Source organism: Pleurodeles waltl, chromosome 12 (assembly GCF_031143425.1).
Source record: "Pleurodeles waltl isolate 20211129_DDA chromosome 12, aPleWal1.hap1.20221129, whole genome shotgun sequence".
Taxonomy (NCBI): domain Eukaryota; kingdom Metazoa; phylum Chordata; class Amphibia; order Caudata; family Salamandridae; genus Pleurodeles; species Pleurodeles waltl.
The window spans coordinates 244,435,282-244,455,284 of NC_090451.1; the positions used below are offsets into that span (position 1 = coordinate 244,435,282).

The 20,003-nt window shown below is 45.7% G+C and overlaps 1 protein-coding gene across 1 annotated transcript in view; it reads left to right on the forward strand.

Annotated features, from left to right (window-relative positions):
* Positions 1–1,185: 1,185 nt before the first annotated feature.
* Positions 1,186–20,003, forward strand: part of TMEM231 (transmembrane protein 231) — a 356,655-nt gene continuing 337,837 nt past the window's right edge. The window contains exons 1-3 of the mRNA XM_069217561.1: positions 1,186–1,568; positions 1,651–1,817; positions 14,691–14,819. Of these exons, the coding sequence (XP_069073662.1) occupies positions 1,430–1,568; positions 1,651–1,817; positions 14,691–14,819 (435 nt within the window). The 5' untranslated portion in view covers positions 1,186–1,429. The remainder of the gene's footprint in view (positions 1,569–1,650; positions 1,818–14,690; positions 14,820–20,003) is intronic.

Consider the following 20,003-nt stretch of genomic DNA (forward strand, 5'->3'; position numbering starts at 1 on the left):
AAGTACTAGGGGCCAGATGTAGGAAAATGCCAATTTGCGACTTGCAAATTGCGAGTCCCTGCGACTTGCAATTTGGTATGCAGAACGGTGTCTCAGACACCGTCTGCGAGTCGCTATGTGGTCGCAATGACCCACCTCATTAATATTAATGAGGTGGGTCGCAAATTGCGGCCCCATAGCGAGTCTAGGCACTCGCAAACATGGAGGCCTGCTGTCATCAGCAGACCTCCATGTTCGTGACTGCTTTATCAATAAAGCAGTTTTTTTTTTTAAGTGTAGCCCGTTTTCCTTAAAGGAAAACGAGCTGCACTTAAAAATAAAAACGAAACCTTTAGTTTCGGTATTTTTTCAGGGCAGGTAGTGGTCCCTTGGACCACTACCTGCCCTGAAAAAATTGTTTTGGGTCCATTTGCAAAGGGGAAGGGGTCCCATGGGGACCCCTTCCAATTTGCGAGTGGGTTACCATCCACTTGAAGTGGATGGTAACTGCGATACCATGGTATTGCATGCCACTCCGAATCGCAAATAGTAAGGAAACACCCCTTCCTATTTGCGATTCTGAAATGCATATTGACTCGCAATATGCATTTCTGCATAGGGAAATGCGATTAATCGTTTCCTGCATCTGGCCCTAGGTTCTAGTAGTTAGTTTAAACGGCGCCTGGAAGGATCGCTGCGCAACATGGTGTGCTCTCTCTCTCTCTTTTAACGATGGAATAAAGGATTTAATATTCACCATCCTCTGTTCATCGCCTCCTTAACCCTTTTTTATCACAGCAACACCTTGAACCCAGTTTTTGGAATCCCAAAGTACTTTTTCCATTTTCAGCACTAAGGTTCAACGTAGAACTAGCCACATAGACGTCTATCGAAAAGTTTCAATTAGGAGTACCGGGAACCTTATGACTAAACAACGGCATCTACTCTAACCTGTGCACAGGCAGTGCTCTCGTACAACATTGACAGAAGAACTCTCCACCTTACTACCTTCCAGCCCGCCCCGCTCTTGACGCACAGATTTAAAAAGTGACGTAGCGTGCCTGCCACGTGATATTTCGTCGCTGCTAAGGGTCTTGCCTCAAATAAGGACCAGTTCTCTTTGCTTGGCTTACTGTTCGTACTTTCCCGCTGTTCTGTGCTGAACGTACACCTTAAGAGCGTCACTTGGCGTGCCTGTCACGTGATGTAAACTCCGTTGCCATGGACTGTTTCTCTATGGGAACTGGGAAGTACCGTCTGTTAAATAAACGCTAAAGCTCTCCGCCTGGCTAACAGTCTAAGGGTGCACATGATTTTCAGAAGGACCGACGCGTACCCCAGGAGAGAGCCACGGCCACAACTTGACGATACTCATGTTTCTGGTGCTCTGGAGTGAACTCTTTTCAGCTCTGCAAGTTGCCCGTTTAACCAAAAACGTCAATCCCGGGCAATGGCCCTATATGAGGTTTACTCCCACCCACTGCTAGTTAAATATAGGAGCAGTGTGTGCTCCAAAGCCACTATCTTCCTGCTGGTGGTCCTCGCTCTGACATACATACCCCCTTTGTTAGTGGCATACAGAAGCCAAGGTGAGTGAGTACTTGTCGGGGTTGCCTCCTCTTATCCCGGCCACTCTTCAGGGGTTGATAAATGTTTGTTGATCCTTTTTAGGTTTTTGGCTGAAACGGAGCACCTACGAGGAACAACCTAATGTCAACTTCAACTACGATATATTGTTGATGGCCTTAACAAGCACCACTGGAAGTTATGTCGGTTGGAGCACCTTTTCAGCGTTCAACAATTTACTGGGAGACAACCTGAGAATCCCGCTTGTTTCTGTAAGTTTTCAGAGAACTAAATCTTCTGGTCATACGTGTATCCTATAAATAGAAACCCATGATGCAAAGTATACACCACTACTTTCAAGGACATGATGTACCTGATATCCTTAAGATTGAAATCTTTCTCGCACTCGAAGGAGCTTCTTTCGTCCCCTCATTGTTACTCAAGTTTCGGTATTTAGATTAAAAGTGGCCACAATGAGATGTGTGCTTCTTTGTTATAAAAGCATGTCCGTCACTGTTAAGGGACCCACAGGACAAGCAGAGCCTAGGTTTGTTTGCCTCTGATGTCCCAAGGGCCACCATTCTACAGCTGTACAAAGTATGCCAAGTACTATCCCTTTAACGCTTGACTCTCGGTGGTAGGCAAAGCAAGCAGTTGCAGGCTTCCTAGGGATGTTAAAGTTTGGATGCAACAGGCTCAACAGGCTCAACACTCACAAACACCCAACAGTGTAATAACATGATTGTTCAACCCAGTGCTTGTCTTTATAAGAAGAGAAGGACCTTAATATGCAGTAGAACTCAATACTAGACACTGCACAAAGGTACCAGGTACTCAGACCCTCTGTTGCAGGGCTTTTGCCTCCAGGTGAGGATGCCCCCTCCCCCTTCCACGTCTTTTAGTCTAAGGTACCTCGATGTAGATTTACCTACAGGAGCAGCTCTTTTGTTATGCAAGCACTACCAAGCAAATAGTCTCTTAATGGTCGCCTCATTCGCAATCGGGTATATGATAGGCTTCACTCCAGCCTCCTGCTTCTCAGTCGTGGGCCACCAAGCAAATAGTCTCTTTTTTTTGTTTTTTGTCCTCATTCAGCCCCGCCTACTGAGACACCTCTTCGTTCCTGTAACCTTTTTCGCCCTCTTGACTAAGAAGAGAGACTCAAGTCAGGGGGTGCACCTTTGTAACTCCCGGTCCGCCTAAACAGACCTGCCGAGGCGTCGAACGGTGCTTAATCATTGGACTGAGGCAAAGAAAAGATCATTGGGACAGTTTCACATAGATATCCAGCAGTAAACTTAGCAGGGGAGCAGATTTAGGCTATTCCCTGCCAATTTAATAATGGTGACCACATTTCTACACTTTTCTTTGAGCCTTGCACATTTAGGTCCATATTTGCCGCACGAAAAGCAGCCTTCAACCAGTCTGTATAGCTCAGAGAGTGCTCCTTCAACCATTTTTTGCAGATTTCATTCCGACCCAGCACAATTACATAGAACACAAATGAACGATTGGCTTTGTTCACCCTTTTCCATATCCCCTCATCCTGGAGCTGCCCAAATATAATTAATGGGAGTGATACATTAATTTTCCAGGCTAACATAGATGATAATGCCCTAAAAACCTCCTCCCAAAACAACCGGATGGCGGGGCAGTCCCAGAACATGTGTATATCCGTTGCTCCTAGCCCGCCACATTTCGGACACTTGATCACCTCCCCCTTCTTAAATTTGGACAGTTTTGCCGGAGATATGTATGCTCTATGTAGAGTATAAAGATGGTTTTTCCTTAATGGGGCCGGCTTCACTACTTCATACAATGTCGTATACAACTTCTTCCACCATAACCCGATCTTGTCGCCTAACATCACCTTGCCCCATAACTTGCTTGGTAGGTCAAAGTTCTCATCCAAAGTTTCTAATATTTCCCAATACCAAACCGCCACCCTCTTCCCCGAAGCCGAGAGTGCCAGGTCTAAAAAAAAGAGTCCTCCAGTGCATTTACCACTCCCCCCTTAGTTTCTTTTTCCCACTGTCTTATCTGTAAATATTTTAACCTGGACAGAGAACCGTCCGTTATTCTTACCAATTCATCCCAAAGGCATAAAGTACCATCTCGCGCAATCTCCCCCCACCTTTCCACACCTGCTCTTTTAAGTGGTAGTGTGAGGATATCCTGACAGCATTCTGGGGTGCCCGGGGAATCCCAGATAGGGGCCTGATAGCTATAATAATGTACACCTAACCGCCGCCTCAACTGGTACCAACTCCTTGCCATTCCTTGCAGCACTTTTAGTTTAACTTTTTTGAAGAATTTAGGGTCACCAAATTTAAATAAAAAAGACTGTAAGCCCCCTTTTTCAGACAACACCATAGCCTTGTACATTCTACCCACTGCTGAACCGTCTGGGGATATAAACAGCATCCTTGAGTTTTTAAACAAGAAACCCAACGCATAATATGTCAAATCAGGGAGAGCCAGTCCTCCTTTTTCCCTCCTTCTGCGTAGCTTTTTCCATGATATCCTCGGCCCCTTTGAGTTCCAGATGAAACTACTTATCGCTTGTTGCATTTTATCTAGGTGCCCCTTGTGCATTGCCAAGGGTATAGCTGAAAACACAAAGTTCAATTTGGGCAGAATAAACATCTTAACTAGATTTATCCTCCCAAGAATCGTCAAAGGGAGACATGCCCATTTTTGTAGCATAATTTTACATTCTGCTAATAACTTTCGAGCATTCCTTTCCGCTAAGTCCTTCAAATTTTGGGTCACTAAGATACCCAGGTACCGTATTTCCTGCTTATTTGTTATTGACCCTACTTCCATATTCCACTGCATAGTTTCTGTTTTCCCCACATTAATCCGGTACCCTGATATCCTTCCAAATTGTTCAGCCAGATCTTTAATTGTGTTAAAGGCGAGGGGCAGGTTGTTAGTATATATTAGTAGATCGTCTGCATATAAAGAAATTTTCTTTTCCCAGCCATTGCAGCAGAAGGGCGAGATAAGAGGGTTTTGTTTGATTTTTCTAGCAAATGGCTCAATATACAGATTGAACAGTACCAGCGACAGGGGGCAGCCCTGCCTCGTACCTCTTGAAATCGTAATAGAGCCCGTAAGTTTACCGTTCACCAAAATCTTAGCACAAGGGGATGTATAAATCCGATCAATTACCCCACAGAACATGGAGCCTAAATTGGCCCGCCTCAAAACCGATTTCAAAAAATTCCAATTAACTTGGTCGAAAGCCTTCATTGCGTCTAAAATAATAACTGCCAAAGGCGACCCAAACGTTGTGGCCATATCTATTGCCCCGATCAGTTCGAAAGTTAATTCATGCAAATATCTGCCTTTAGAAAAGCCTTTTTGATCAGGGTGCACTAGATTGTTCGCTATCCTACTCAACCTATCCGCTAGAAGCTTAGCTAGCAGTTTATAATCGCTGTTCAGCAACGATATAGGCCTGTATGAAGCACACTTCGCTGGATTTTTATCCGGCTTCAAAATTAAGGAGATCACCGCTTCATTCCATGAAAGAGGAATATCATTGCCAAATTCCAGGATCCCTCCAAACAATTCTGTCAATACTGGGATAACTGAGTCCCCTAATACCTTATAAACTTCCACTGGAATACCATCCGGGCCTGGCGCCGTTCCCGACTTACTACTAGTCAGGATTCTCCTAATTTCCTCAGCCGTTATTGGGGCGTTCAATGCTTCCTTCTCCTGCAACGATAAACCTAAAGATCTATCAGCCCCCATCCAATCCGTTACCATACCTTCATCCACCTCTAGCCTTTCCGAATACAGTTGTGAATTTTTTTTTTGAAAGGCCGCTTCTATTGCCGCCTCATCTGTTCTTTTTTCACCTGAATGCTCCACTTCAACCTCCTTAATGTAGTTCCTAACACGATCAGCTTTGCCTTTCCAGGCTAACAACTTCCCCGCATTTTCCCCGTATTCGAAATGGGCCAGTTTGCTTGCTTCCCATTTGCTTTGAATTCTTCCCTGTAGTATCTTTTCCAACTGGCTTCTCAACCCATCCCAGCTGGCCCTCAAAGCCTCTGTCTCCCCTGCTTCAATTATTTTAGCTTTATATTTTCGCATTTCCTGCTCCAGCGCATAAATCTCTTCTTTCTGCCGTTTATGTTTCTGGATGGAACAACTCCTTAACTCCCCACGGATGACCGCTTTAAACGTGTCCCATACTACAGGTAAAGGAGCGGAGCCCAAGTTTACACTAAAAAAGAAATCGGCTTCCTTACGCAGCTTTAGCAACACCTCCTGATCTAATAACAGTGTCCGTTCAATCGTCCACCGGTGACTACAACTTGTCTGACGAATGCACATATTTAACACCACCACAGAGTGATCTGATAAATGCGAGGGCAGATACGCAATATTCTTCACCTCCTCTCTCAAACGCATATCTAATAGAAAATAATCAATTCGCGACGCGTGTCTATATTTCTTATTAAAAAAAGGAAAGTCCCTGCTATTCCCTGCCCTTTGCCTCCAAATATCTCACAAACCAAATTCCTTCATCATTCTCCTTAAATACTGTTGCGACTTAGGTGTACCTCGTGATTTACAGTTATGCCTATCCAGCTCATTGTCTAATACCACATTGAAGTCACCCATCAAAATCACCGGGTCCGAAATTTCCAGAAGCTGAGAGAAAAGATGCTTTAAGGGTTCTATATCATCGCAGTTGGGCCCATAATAACCTGCTAAGACCAGATTCCGACCCCCAAATTGTATTTTAGCTATCACCCATCGCCCTGATAAATCTGATCTAGACTCCAAGATTGCCACCCCCCCCTGCTGTGCATGTTTAACTAAAATTGCCACCCCTTTGTTATGATAGTTGTGTTCTGTACATGCAAATGTTCGAACCCATCTTAGTTTTTGTATTATGTTAGTACACTCCACCTTTGTGAGATGCGTTTCCTGCAAAACAAAAATTTGTGCTGTAGAATCCTGCAGATACTGTAATATTCGTTCCCTTCTTCCTCGCACCCTTAAACCATTGACATTCCATGAAAGAATTTGTAATGATATATTCTGCACCCTCTGGCTTCCCTCCCTGCTAACCATCTATCAATCTTAGGTAGCAAATAGCTGGGCTGAACGAGGCACTACTTTTTACTTTCTCCCAACTCCCCCTCACCAACCGTAAACCTCCCACCCCCTCCCCACCCCCTTCTCCCCCACCCACACCCGTGGAGAACACCCCCCAACTAAGGACCATAATGATCCAAATTTTAGAGCGCCCCCAGGTTCCTGGGAGAATTTCATCATTGCACATTACACGCAGCCTTATTCAGTAGATTGCGCATTTTTGACCACAACCAATAATTCATCCGCTTCACTAATGTCTCTGATGTTATACATTTTGTTGTTATACATGACCCTAAGGAAGGCTGGAAATTTCAGCTGGACCGAGACCACCAAAGATTTGAAAATCTCCAACCGTTTCCCCAGTTCCCACTGCCTATCCATAGTCACCCTGGATAGGTCAGATCTAATCTCAAACACAATATCCTTCACTCTTAAGGACTTCTGTTTCAATGCTCTAGATAAAATCCTTTCCTTCATCTGGTACGACAAAAAGTTAATAAAAAATTTCCGAGGTCTACTACTATTTGTTCGTAGCTTAAAGGGGTCTCGATGGATTCTCTGAATATCCTTCCCGATTTCATCCTCGGTCTCCTCCAGATCCACCGCTGATTTGATTAGTGATACTACTAAGGCTTTAAGATCGCTCCCTTCCGCACCTTCCGGCACTTTCAGCAGTTTTAGATTATTTCTTCTTGAATAGTTTTCCATCTGCTCCACCCTGTTTTTTAGAGCCTGTTCACTCCTCTTCAATGTATCGATCTCGCCCTTATGCTGTACCAGCTCCTCCTTCATACCCCCCATCGCTTCTTCCAGGGCCTGCGTTCTTTCCGTTACGCCATCAATTTTTTTTTCTAAATTAGTACAAACCTCTCTTATCTCCCCCTGATTTACTTCTGAGTTCGCAAAGCCCTTTTTTACATCCTCAGAAATGGACAAGATTAACGCCTCCAACGAGGAACTCAGTAAAGGGGAGATCACCGAGGCAGCTTGAGGGGGCTCCAGCACTGCCAACTTAGGTGCGAAGTCTTGAACCTCTGAAGGGTTATCGTTTGGAGTCTGAACTAGTACTGGGGCTGTCTGTTCTTCTCCTGGCCGTGGCTGGGAGGACCTCGTCCCCTCTCTGCCCTCACCCGTACCATTTTCCACCTGCCTGGTGGTAACCTCCATTGCAACTCTAACCTGCCCAGGGATGAGTGTAACTACCTCAGGTCTCACTTTAAAAAAAGACCTTAGAGAGGGCGTCAACTTATCTCTACCCCTAAGCTTGCTCTCTCCCGCTTTCCTCCCCGCACTCCTGCCTCCTTCCCCCAGATTTAGGTCTCAGGATTTTTTTTTTTGCTGATCCTCCCTTGTCCCCCTTCTCTGTAATCGCAACCAAATTGTCCTGGGGCGACTGGACCGTTCCCTCCACTCTTGTTAAGGGAAGCGGGGGAGCAGGGAAGATGCCCCCCCCTCCACGCTGCCTCACCGTTTTCTTCCTGGCTCCCTTCTCTGGATTCTCTTTGGGTTGCTCTCCCAGCCACAACTTCTCGGTTGCTGCTCCGCCCGTTCTGCAGCTACCACTGCCGCTATTCCCCCAAAGGGGAATTCGCGCCACACTTTTACGGGTCTGGCGCAGCTCCAGCGCGGCTCAGTGCCACCTGACAGCCCCCGCTGTCCTCCAGACTGCCTCGGGTCTCACTGATTGCGGCGCGAACATCCGTGTGCTTGCAGCCGCAGCCCGCAGCCCGCTCGGCCACCGCGACCTGCCACGCCCCCAGGAACAGGAAGCGCCCTAGCACGCTACGTGACCTCCGTAGCCCGCCATGTTCTCCAAGCAAATAGTCTCTTAATGTTAGCCTCATTCGCAATCGGGTATATAATAGGCTTCACTCCAGCCTCCTGCTTCTCAGTCGTGGGCCACCCATGGTCAGGAAAGACGTGCTGGTCGCATATGTGTTGTGGGGCTGCTCAGCAGAGTATCGAAGGCAGGGATAACTGTGCACCTGCCTTCAGTCAGGCGGCTCTTTTCCAGGCCCTTAGATTGGTGGTGGATAAAGCAGCAGGTTGCATCAGGGCCTCCTTCCTTTTGGATCGGGTGTTTCATTGACTCAGTGGCTCGGTACTCCTTGGTCCAAGCGGTGATGTATTCCGTCTTTTGTTTCAGGTTTGGAGACGACAGATGATTCAGTCTAGTACATCATCATCAGTTGAGTCTCCCCAGCAGCACTGTACACAGGCATGCGTTAGCATGTGCCTTAAACCAGCAGTTCACTTCTATTTGCTTAGTCTGCATGGGCACACATTTGGACTAGTTCCACGGAGTTACCCATGATAAAAATCTGTTTGGGCACATTTTGGGCGAATGCTATGTGTTCACAACGGTTTCTTGTTAAGTGGCACAGACTATCCGGGCACAGTGGTGGCAAGTGCCACGGCTGCAACAGAAAAGTCAGTTTAGGCACATTTGGTGAGTGCTACAATTTAGGAGTAGTCTCTTATTCAGTGGTGCAGACCTCTCGGGTACAGCTGGGGGAAAGTGCCCCAGCTGCAACATCAAGGTTAGTCGGGTGATCCTCTCTGACACACTTCAACCATTTTGTAAAGCCTTCTCTAAGGCAGTGGTGACCGGCCTGAGTGTGTAGCATTCAAGTCAAATTCCAAGTGTCCCTGTCAGATGGACCGACAACACGGGGGTCAGCTGCCCTTGCCCACACTACTATTCCTCGCCTCTCTTGGACTTTTCTTGCTCCTTTACACTTCTACCCGGCAGGATCATCCGGGCATTCGGGGACAAAGAACAACTAGCTCTTCCCTCTGGTAAGACTTCAGGCAATGTCACCTCAACTCTGGGGAGCTGACGGTCCGACAGACGCCTGGGTACACAGTAATCCTCTGGGTACCTGGTGATTCAACCCTTCCTTCGTCACGAGAACTTCGAAATGGAACAACAAGTGGGGCAACAGCCTCCACTCTTATACAGGCACAACAAAGTACATCAACAGACAGCAGATTTATATTTTCTCAATGCATTTCCAGAAGTAGTTTAGATCGAGTCATTTTTCACATGTCCCCAGGCTGCTTTTTTAGACTCGGCATTTGTCTAGAGTGATGCTTCTCACAGTAGGGTGATTTCTAGGCAGGCGCACAAATAGGTGTGAGCATTCTTCACCTGGCTAACACAGCCACACCTGACAGTGATCAGGACAATAGATAAAAGGTTAACCCCTTCCAAAGGACCCTTTACACTGTAGCCCCATCTGCACCCCCTACCTTCCTTCAAACGACTGTATTCAGTGAAACTAATTAACAGCTTTTTGCAGCAAAATAACGTTACTGAATTTCTAAAAGGAACTTATCTCCTCTTTCCCTACCGTATTGGCTAGATCTCCTCTCTCCATTCTCAGCAATGTCAGCAATACACTTCCTCTGTCTTGGAAAGTAGCCTCACTTTCATCTTTTGTACAGGGGCATCAGGACATGGTCTTCCAAATGGAACACACTGTCCACTTTCACTCTGGTTATTTCATACATACACAGTGCATGTGTGTACGTATATATATCTCCTCCTTCTCTTTCCAGGTTCACCTGCAACACAACAGTGGAATTTCACATGATTGGGCTGGGAAGCCAACACTCATGCGGCATGGATACAAATGTCTGGTTACTCTAGGATAACGTCCACCATAGCATTACATACTTGAACCTGTGATTGGGACAGTGGTCCCCTGTAACTATGATGATCACATTTTTTGCACTCCTGTAGGCCCAAGCCATGACTCGTATCAAGGGTTTTGCCTAGACCTTCATTCACACACCAGATTAGTATGAGCCTGAGGCCATAAATCCTAAAAACAGGCCAATAGGTACTTGCAGTTGGGCACTCTGGGTAGATGACATGACTACTGCATGCAGGGGACATTCCCTCCACAACTCTTCTCTCAGGTCAGACTCCTGGAGCCTTATTCTGCTATTGGAGAATTCTGGCCATCTGCTAAGCAAGACTAGCGGAAAAGTCTATCTTCATTCATGTGGTTCATTTCAGGCTTGTGTTCTGCTGTAAAACCTAGGCTTTGCAATGCATCTCAACAACTTGGAATCTTCATCCTTTGTTACCATCAACAACTTGAGTGACCTGTGATCTGTTTGAATCACAAACATAGTACCAAATAGATTCGCATAGCACTCCTTCTTGATGTCTGTCTTCTGGTAGTAACCTCCGACTACTAAAGGTATGGGATGCTCTCTCCACTTGTCATCAAGGTAATTCTTGAGACATCAGTATGTATAGTGAAGGGCTGACTATAGTCAGGTGGCCTTCAGTATAGTTGCACTGCTTAGTGTTCTCTTTAGTTCTACAAAAACGTTCAGGCAATCATTACTCCAGCCAAATTCTTGAGGTGCTCGTTGGATGTCATAGCCATCAAAGGGGCTGCTTGCTCCAATTGTTAGCTGTAAAGTTCCTATAGGACCCCCTGAGTCCTAAGAAGGTTACCACCTCAGTCTGTGTTGTGGTTACCTTCCACTCTAGGACAGGCTGAATCATAGCATCCAAGGGGTGATTTTTCCCATTACATACCTGATGCCCACGGTAACCTACAGTGGACTGTCTCACCTGCCACTTGGTTGCCCCGATGGTCAGTTTTGACTCCTGTATTCTGGCCAGCACCTGTTCAAGGGGCTTCAAGAAGTCTTCCCATGAATTGCTAAACACAGCAATGTCCTTCAGGTAGGTCATTCTAAACTCGTCTAGCCCTGGTAGACAGGGGTTCATCAGGCACTGGAAGGTGGCATGTGCCTTTTTCAACCTAAAGGGTATTACTTTGAACTAGAATACCCCTATTGCATAGAAAATGCAGTCTTATGCTTGGAACTAAGTGATAAAGCATTCTGCCTGTACTCCCTGGTCAGATCAAAGGTGCTCATATATTTTGCTACACAAGCCAGACCACAAGCTCGTGAGCTGTGGGCATCTGATATGCATCACTCTTGGTTATTTTGTTTAGACCTCTGTAGTCCGCACAAAAGTGCAAGACTGTAGAACCTTGACTGGGCACCAACACTATTGGACTGGCCCAAGGGCTATGATTATGCCCAATCAACCCCAAGACCAGCATCCTGGCCACCTCTGCCTTGATGTGTTCCTGAATCTGGTCCGACATGCTATAAGTCTTGGACTTCACAGGAAGACAATCTTCTTAGTCAATTTCAGTAATATGGGCAGGTGTCAAACCTGGATCCACTGAGAACAGGTGGGAGACCCAACTCGAAACCTATTTACATGTTCTCTGTTGCACAGGCATTAACTCGAGGGCATGCTGTACTGCTTCCAAAGATCCACCCCTCATGTCACTAAGTAGCAAGTCAGGAATGACTCACCATGTTTCTCAAAGTTCTATGCCATAACCATGATATTCACCCTGTAATCAGCTAGTTCTCATCGTACGCCCTCTGGAATTTCCTGTTGCACCATTGTCCACCTAGTTGTTCAAATCATACACTTTTTGCACTGCCTTGTATGGCTCACCCCCTATATTCTAAAGTGCTTGAACAAAGGGATTTAGCACCAACACCTTTATACTTTTCTAGTAACTATTTAGCGTTGCTTTCTGGTTATACCGTTCCTTCATCAGCACTTGGTCTGGCTGAAGGTTTTGCTTAACTTGTATTGCTCCATCAGCGTCCTAAGGTCAATCACTTCCACACACATTTTGGAGGGAGTTAACCCTCTCTCACCCCCCCTTTAAAAGTAAAAGAACAAAACAAAACAAAAACATTCTTTTTTTTCATTTTTCTGTTTTTAGGGGGTAACCTCCCCTACAACCCCCTTTTGTTTTTACACCCTTTAACTCTACCTGCCCCTGAAAACTAAAAGCTTCCTGCCACTACCTGCCCCTGAACCCTAGAAACCCTTACCCATACTACTCCTTTACAACTCTTAACCCACCCCATAACCCAAAAAACTGTTTTAAAATCCTTACCAGGCTGAACCACTTCCCATTTTATAAATCTTAAATCCCTCACATTAAAAAAAAAAAAAAAAAAACAACAACAAAAAAAGAAAAACTTACCTGCGAGGGGAAGTACAGCAGAGTCAAGATCATGGGGTAAAGACTGCACACCCAATCACATTGTCCGCTCCATCATTATGAGGCAACTCCTCTAGTAATGGTGGGTGGCCCCTCCACTAGGTGTCCAAACAGAAGCTCACATAGGATAAATTCCACTCCCTTCTGTGGAATTTCATGGTAAGCAAATAAGAGAACTGGCAAGAGAAGATCCCGTTCCCTGATGAGGCTCTCTGTAAGAGTTCCCGTCACAGTCTTCATTGTCTTGTTAAACCTCTCCACCATCCCTTGGTTTGAGGATGGTGTGGAGAAGCGCAAGTCGCATAAGCTTCTTCCCAACTAACTTGAAGTTGGTGGTAACTGCAAATGTTTTGCAACTGCATTCCTGGTTGCAAATGATTCCTGCATACTAGTGTGACTTGCTATTAGGAAGGGATGCCCTTGGCACGCCCCGTCCTAATTGCGAGTCAGTAATAGGTTACCGACTAGCAAAATAGGGTTGGTAAATGCCAAAAAACATTTTACCAGTCGTAAATGGCTTCATACATCTGGCACCTGGTGCCCAGGACTTTAATCTTCTTCCAATTCTAGCATCTTTATCGCAGTTTTCAGAGATCCAAAGCTGACCTTGAGCAAGTGTGTATAAAACCAACCTCTCCACCCCCATTAAGTTATGTTTGTGGCCACCTTGCCTTCATCATGAATGTTTTAAATTGTTAATTTGGGATTTTTCAGGATCCTTTGGGTGACTGAGTAAATACCTCTAGAAGTGGATTGTGACAAATGTGCAGTGCAGGCTTAATACCCTTCGTCCAATGGGCATAGCCAACGTTTTAGATGTTGAACATGAGTTCCACTAGATGTACTCCTATTTAGCTCTTAAGTGGGTTTCGCAAAAAATCCCTGGAGTACTTGTGGAAACCATGAACAGGTATAGCTTTCAAGGAGTACCACCAGTTTTCAAAATGTACTTATGCATCTTTCCACTTCATGCGAGGCAATTTTGTATTTGCACAATAAACCCTGTTCCACAAGATAATTTTCTTTAATTATTTGGGTGTTGCCTTCACATTCTTTCATAGAAAGCTAATTACTGCTGCTTTTCACAGGAGTAAACGTGTATGCTATTTGAGAGTGCAAGAGACATGTCAATGACTACAAACACAGTGGGAATGTTTGTGAGTGCTCACATACTTCTGCATCGACATTGAGTGTGAAATGCTTCCTGTCCTCTCCCAAACCTAAATTTTCCGATGGCAGATTTTCCAACATCATAGATGCACTCTACTATGGTAAAATGAGACCAGCCCCTAGTTTGTGATTAAGTTCCTTCGCCTTGTTCACTATTTAATATGGGCTTTGCTATCTGATTTCCCATCAGGAAAACACTCCTGCCTTTTACAGGAGCAAAATACATACCTTTCAAGGGTGGGAAACTGAGGTAGAATTATGTGAAAGCACAACTTATTAGTCTGTGATTGTTTGCCTACTTCTGCAGGGTTACTCACAGTGAAATGCCTTCTGCTCCGCCCCTAATTCTATAAAGGTGGACAATCCCCGCAGTGGCGGCCTTTCCACTGTCATAAGTGCATTTCCTCCCATACAGTTCTGCAAATCCTTATTCTGTTTATCAGGATCTGGAATTTATGGCAACCAGTTTTTTTGTTTTGTTTACCATAGAAGCACAAGTGATTTATTTTCCTGTTAATTTATAGTATCTTCTCCCATTTTGAACGATTAGATTTTGTTCTTGTTGAGTGACGATCTTTTAATCTGAATTCGTTATGCATCTCTTTCCTGTTCCTTTTTGAATTGTCTCAAACACATTTAATTCTGTGCATAACACATTGTTGGCTTGTTTGCAGAGGGATATAGGTATTTTCAATGAAACAGCCATAGGAGTGTACAAGTTGGAGTTGTGTACTGTTCTTACAAGCAGAAAGTCATAATTCTAAAAGCTCCTGTTTCTTCTCTTAGGCTAGAGAAGATGACAATAATCGGGATGGTAAGAAGGACCAGTTAAACCTGAAACTGGAGCTACCTGTGCAGTCTACAGAAGCAATTCAGAGTGTGCAGCTTATTCTGACCTTCTCGTATCAGTTGTATGTGAGTACCTGAAATGCCTTGATTATTAATTACAAGTGTGTGGTTAGCCTTTCTTCTGACTACATTCATTGTTGTTTTTGTCGCCTCCCAACTGTTATCGAATTGAATGTTGTAGAGCCAAGATATGCAATGTAGGTCAAGGGGAACCAGATCTCTGACAGATTTTCAGGACACCCACTTAAGCTACATTTGCATACATATTGGAAAACGTACACAAGTGCCCCCATAAGCCTGACATGTTTGGTTTTCCTTGACCAACTCTGGGGACATTTCATTTGGCTTCCATCCGAAGCACTGGGAAGCAAATGTGTCTTTGATCAGAACACGTTTTTTATGTTTCGCCTGCTGCACCTTGAGTGCTGCTAGCAAAAGCTGTTGTTACTAAAAAAAAAACTTCAAAGGGACTTAGGCCCAGCCCCTTACTTACCTGACCTTACCATTGGCTTACTCAAACGTTGCTCTGATTTATGTACTTCTGATTGGCCAGCACGTCATCTGCACGTTGTCCTGCTTCACTTCCTGGCTTCTTCTTTGCCCTTCTTGGTGTCGGGTTGCCTCTGGACCAAGTACTTCTTCCGGTCACTTCCCATTGGACACTGGCCAGTGTCATTCCTCCCTGGCTACCATGCTGAAGATACTTCTTTTTTTATTTATTTTGCTTCGCGCTCGTGGCAGTATGTTTGGGCATGTCGCTGTTTCTTGTCTGTTTATTTGGTGTCTGTCGACTTGAAGATGGAGCACTTTGCACGAGCAGTGGTTACGTTAAAGAAGGAGACATTCATTTCAGGTAGGCACGAGGAGATTAAGTGGTTTTCCCAGAATTATAGGATGTTGAGCTGACACTGAGACTTGAACCTGGTTTACCAGCTACAAAGTCGGCAGCTCTGGCTGTTAGGCCACATCCTCTCCATTCGGGCTTGCCTGCAACAGGCCTACAATTACTGTGATTACACAATGTATCGGAGCAGGTGGTGTTGACTCAGTCTTTTGATCTCTTTCTGTGTTGTGTGCTATTACACACGGTATTGCCTTTTGTTTTGCAGTTCGAGCACAGATGGCGCTTTGTTCTTGGATCTCTCTCTATCTCTACACCTACCTCTACACATATCCCTACACCTACCTCACCTACCTTCAGCTCTACCTACCTCTTCTTACACCTACCTCTAACTTCTTTTACCTATTTCTAGCTACACCTACATCTTTCTACACCTACCTCTGCATACCTCTACCTGTACCTACATCTACTTCTACCTACACCTACCTGTATCTCTACCTACACCTATCTTTACCTACAAATACATCTACCTACACCTAGCTCTACCCACCGCTACCTACACTTACCTCTACCTTCACCTAGCTCTACTCTACCTCTTCCCACACCTACCTCTCTCTACATCTAACTGTTCCTACCTCTACCTATCTCTACATACACCTAGCTCTACCTGCACCTACCTCTACCTACCTGTATCTCTACCTACACCTTCCTCTACCTACACCTACCGCTACCTGCCTCTCCCTACACCTACCTTTACCTACACATCTACGTACACCTAGCTCTACACACCTCTACCTACCTCTACTCTACCTATCCCTTCCTACACCTACCTTTACCCACACCTACCTACACCTACCTCTCTACCTCTACCACCTATCTCTACCTACAGCTAGCTCTATCTGCACCTACCTATATCCCTACCTACACCTACCTCTTTCTACACCTACCGCTACTTCTGCTTCTACCTACATCTACCCACACCTACCTGTATCTCTACCTCTTAACTATGCCTGCCTCTACCTCCACCTATCTCTACCTACACCAACCTCTACCTACCTGTATCTCTACCTACACCTCCCTCTACACCTGTATCTACCTTTACCTATACCTACCTCTACCTGCAGCTACACCTAACTGTATCTCTACCTAAACCTACTTCTTTTTACACCTACCTGTACTTCTTCCTACTCTCCCTACCTCTACCCACACCTACCTCTATCTCCACCTCTACCTACACCTACCTCAAACCCTCTACCTACTCCTACCTGTATCTCTACTTACCTCTATCTCTACCCTACACCTTTCTCTACCTACACCTACCTCTACCTAGACCTACCTGCACCTCCCTCTACCTACACCTATCTCTGCACCTATATCTAACTTTACCTACACATACCTGTACCTACACATACCTCTACCTACACCTACCTGTATCTCTACCTGCACCTACCTCTACCTACCTGTACCTTTACCTACACTTACTTCTACTCCTACCTCTACTTACACCTACCTCTACTCTACCTCTACCTACCTCTACCAACACCCATCCCTGCCGACACCTACCTGTAGCTCTCCCTACTTCTACCTACACCTCCCTCTCCCTACCTCTACCTCCCTCTACCTACTCCTACCTCTACGCACTCCTACCTCTACCTACATCCGCCTCTACCTCCACCTATTCCTTCCTCTACCGCCACTTATTCCTACCCCTACCTATACCTATCTCTAACTCTATCTATACCTACCTACCCCTACATTACTTATACCTTCCTCTACCTACCCCTCTCTCGCGCTTGCTCTCACTCTCAGGTCCCGGCACATACTGAGGGCACTTAAAGTGTTTCGGTAGTACAAGGTACTACAATAAAGGGAACTGCGTAATGAGGGCACTGAAAGCATATTAGTACCACAATACAGGGAGATGCATATTGAGGGCACTTAGTGTTTTGGTACTACAATACAAGGTGCTGGTCCTCTGTCTTCTTCATGTCATGCCAATATGTTGCACCTTTGTTCCTTCGTTCTATGTAACTGGAATACAAATATTACAAAAATGTTACAATAATGTTTGCCTCAGAAGTTCATAAACCATTAACGGTTGATCAAATTTAAAGCAAACATTATTATACATTTTTTCTAATATTTTACAATCCGCTTAGATAGAAATAGAAATCAAAGGCAAAACCTATTGGCTTTGCCAGAGCTTGTCATACATGGCTTCCCTTTTAGTATCACTTTATGTGGGATTCATAAATTGTGCCTTATTGTAATTCAAGCCTCAGCATGCCAAAAAATACCAGATGTACAAAACCTCACTGGTTGCTCTTCAAACATAATGACCCTCTGAAATGTCTTAACATTTCTTTTGAACATTGTATGGTTTTCACTTCAGCATCACTCATATTCCAGAGCCCTTCACCATCACAGTCCAGATCGAGTCTACTTCTCTAGGCCTAGATTGTATCCTCTCCTGGATAACTATTTTATAGTGATTGCTAGATCTAAGTACTTGGGACCAATTCATCTTTTGAACAAAGGCCCCCGACAGAAAATGCCATTTCCAAAATCATCCCAATGTGCTAAGTACTAACTTTAAATTAATTCATCTCTTTCCCTGCAGTGAATGACATATGAGCAGAGGAATTGATTTTGGGTTATGCCTAAAAAGCCCTTGAAAAGCTCTACCTGTCCGGACCCCACTATATTTAAAACTTTGACAAGGCTGCAGCTGGCATACCCTCATAAAAGATTTCTGTGTAATCTAGCCTTGAAAAATGCTCTCAGTAGACGATTTCTGCCTGTTTAGCTGATTTTTGCCGCTTTGAAGTTTTAATCACAACAGTACATAGAAAGTAGAAGCTCATCAATCGCTTTGTCTGAATCACAGAAATGTTCACAGGTGTCACGGGCTGAAGTATGGAAACAGGAGGACAAGCTGATCCCTGCATATGACATTTCTGTGCTGGATTGCTTGCATCTGGAGCACGGCTTTCATTGCTGCAATATTTTAACACAGTTGTTACCATGCCTTTGCTCCCTCTCCAAGCCTCATTGCCTTTCCTGTTAGCCTGAACGTAAGCCACAGGAGACACGGCTTATCACACAAAAGTTTTGATTACTTTGTCCATCTCTTCTGTAAGATTAACAATTGATATTACAAAAGCCACACCCAGCTTCACCAGGGATTTCTTAAACCACACTATTCTGATGGATACAACTACCTGTGGATTCCTCACCTGATTCCTCACCTGATGAATACTCCCATGGCGCCAGCATTCGACGGAAATCTTCTTACTAGTCTCTGCACGTCGACGAGGACATCACTCCAGCCCACGCGACGCCGTCTGACGTCATACAGGCAATAATAGGTCCTCGCCGACGTGCCGATGACAGTTCCCTTTTTTCCGTGCATTCGAAACGGTTATCTTCGAGGGAGCTACTGTTACCTTCGTGGTTACAGTGTATTGTCTGCTGCGTAGTCTTCTCTGCGGTAATAATGTCTCAGAGGAAGTCGGGTTTCAAGCCCTGTCGAGAGTGTGGGGGCAAGATGTCAGTTACAGATCCTCACTCCGACTGTCTATGGTGTTTGAGCTCCGACCACGACGTCTCGACTTGCGATTCATGTCAACACATGAATCCGAAGGCCCTCAAAGAGCGTGAAGCCAAGTTATTTATGGCAAAGTCAAAGAAGAAGGAGAAACATCATAAGAAGTCTTCTTCGCCAAGGTCTCACCGGCGTCATCGAGACTCCCGGCGCCGTAGAGACTCACGACGTCATTCCAGCAAGGAGTCTCGTTCGAGGTCACCTTTGGCTCGGCGTCGGAGGACTTGGGAGGTCAGCCCCACGGTCACGCCGCATCCATCGACGCCGTTGCCCTCTCCGGCGTCACCGACTTCGCCTGGTCAGGCGTCAGTGATTGAGGTGGTGCAGCCTCTTGTGTTTTCTCTGGCGTCGCAGACGTCGAGGCCGGCGTCGGGGTCGCCCTCGATCCAGGCACCCCAGTATCCGGCTTTTCCCACTCCTGGAGCCGATAGTACCGCGTTTCTTAATGCGATGTATACCATCTTTCAGCAGATGGCTCCAGGAGCTGCTCCGGCTGGTCCTTCGGGGCCCTTGGCCTTTTCGTTGGGTGATCCTGCGCCTCTTCGGCCGGCACCCTTTATGCCCTTTCTCCCTTTTGGGAATGTGGGCTCGGCGCCGGTGCCGGTGTCGGTGGCCGCTCCGGTGGCTTCGGATGTTTCGGCCCCGGAGGTTGCCCTTCCGTCGAAGTCAGGATTTTGCCCTGTGACTCCGGTTGGTCCATCGACTCCAAGTCCTCGGCGCCGAAGCTGCCTGTGGCGCCGGACGCGGCGTCAGATGCTTCTGGCGATCGGCGCCGTTCTTCGACGTCGGCGGAGGCCATGTCGAC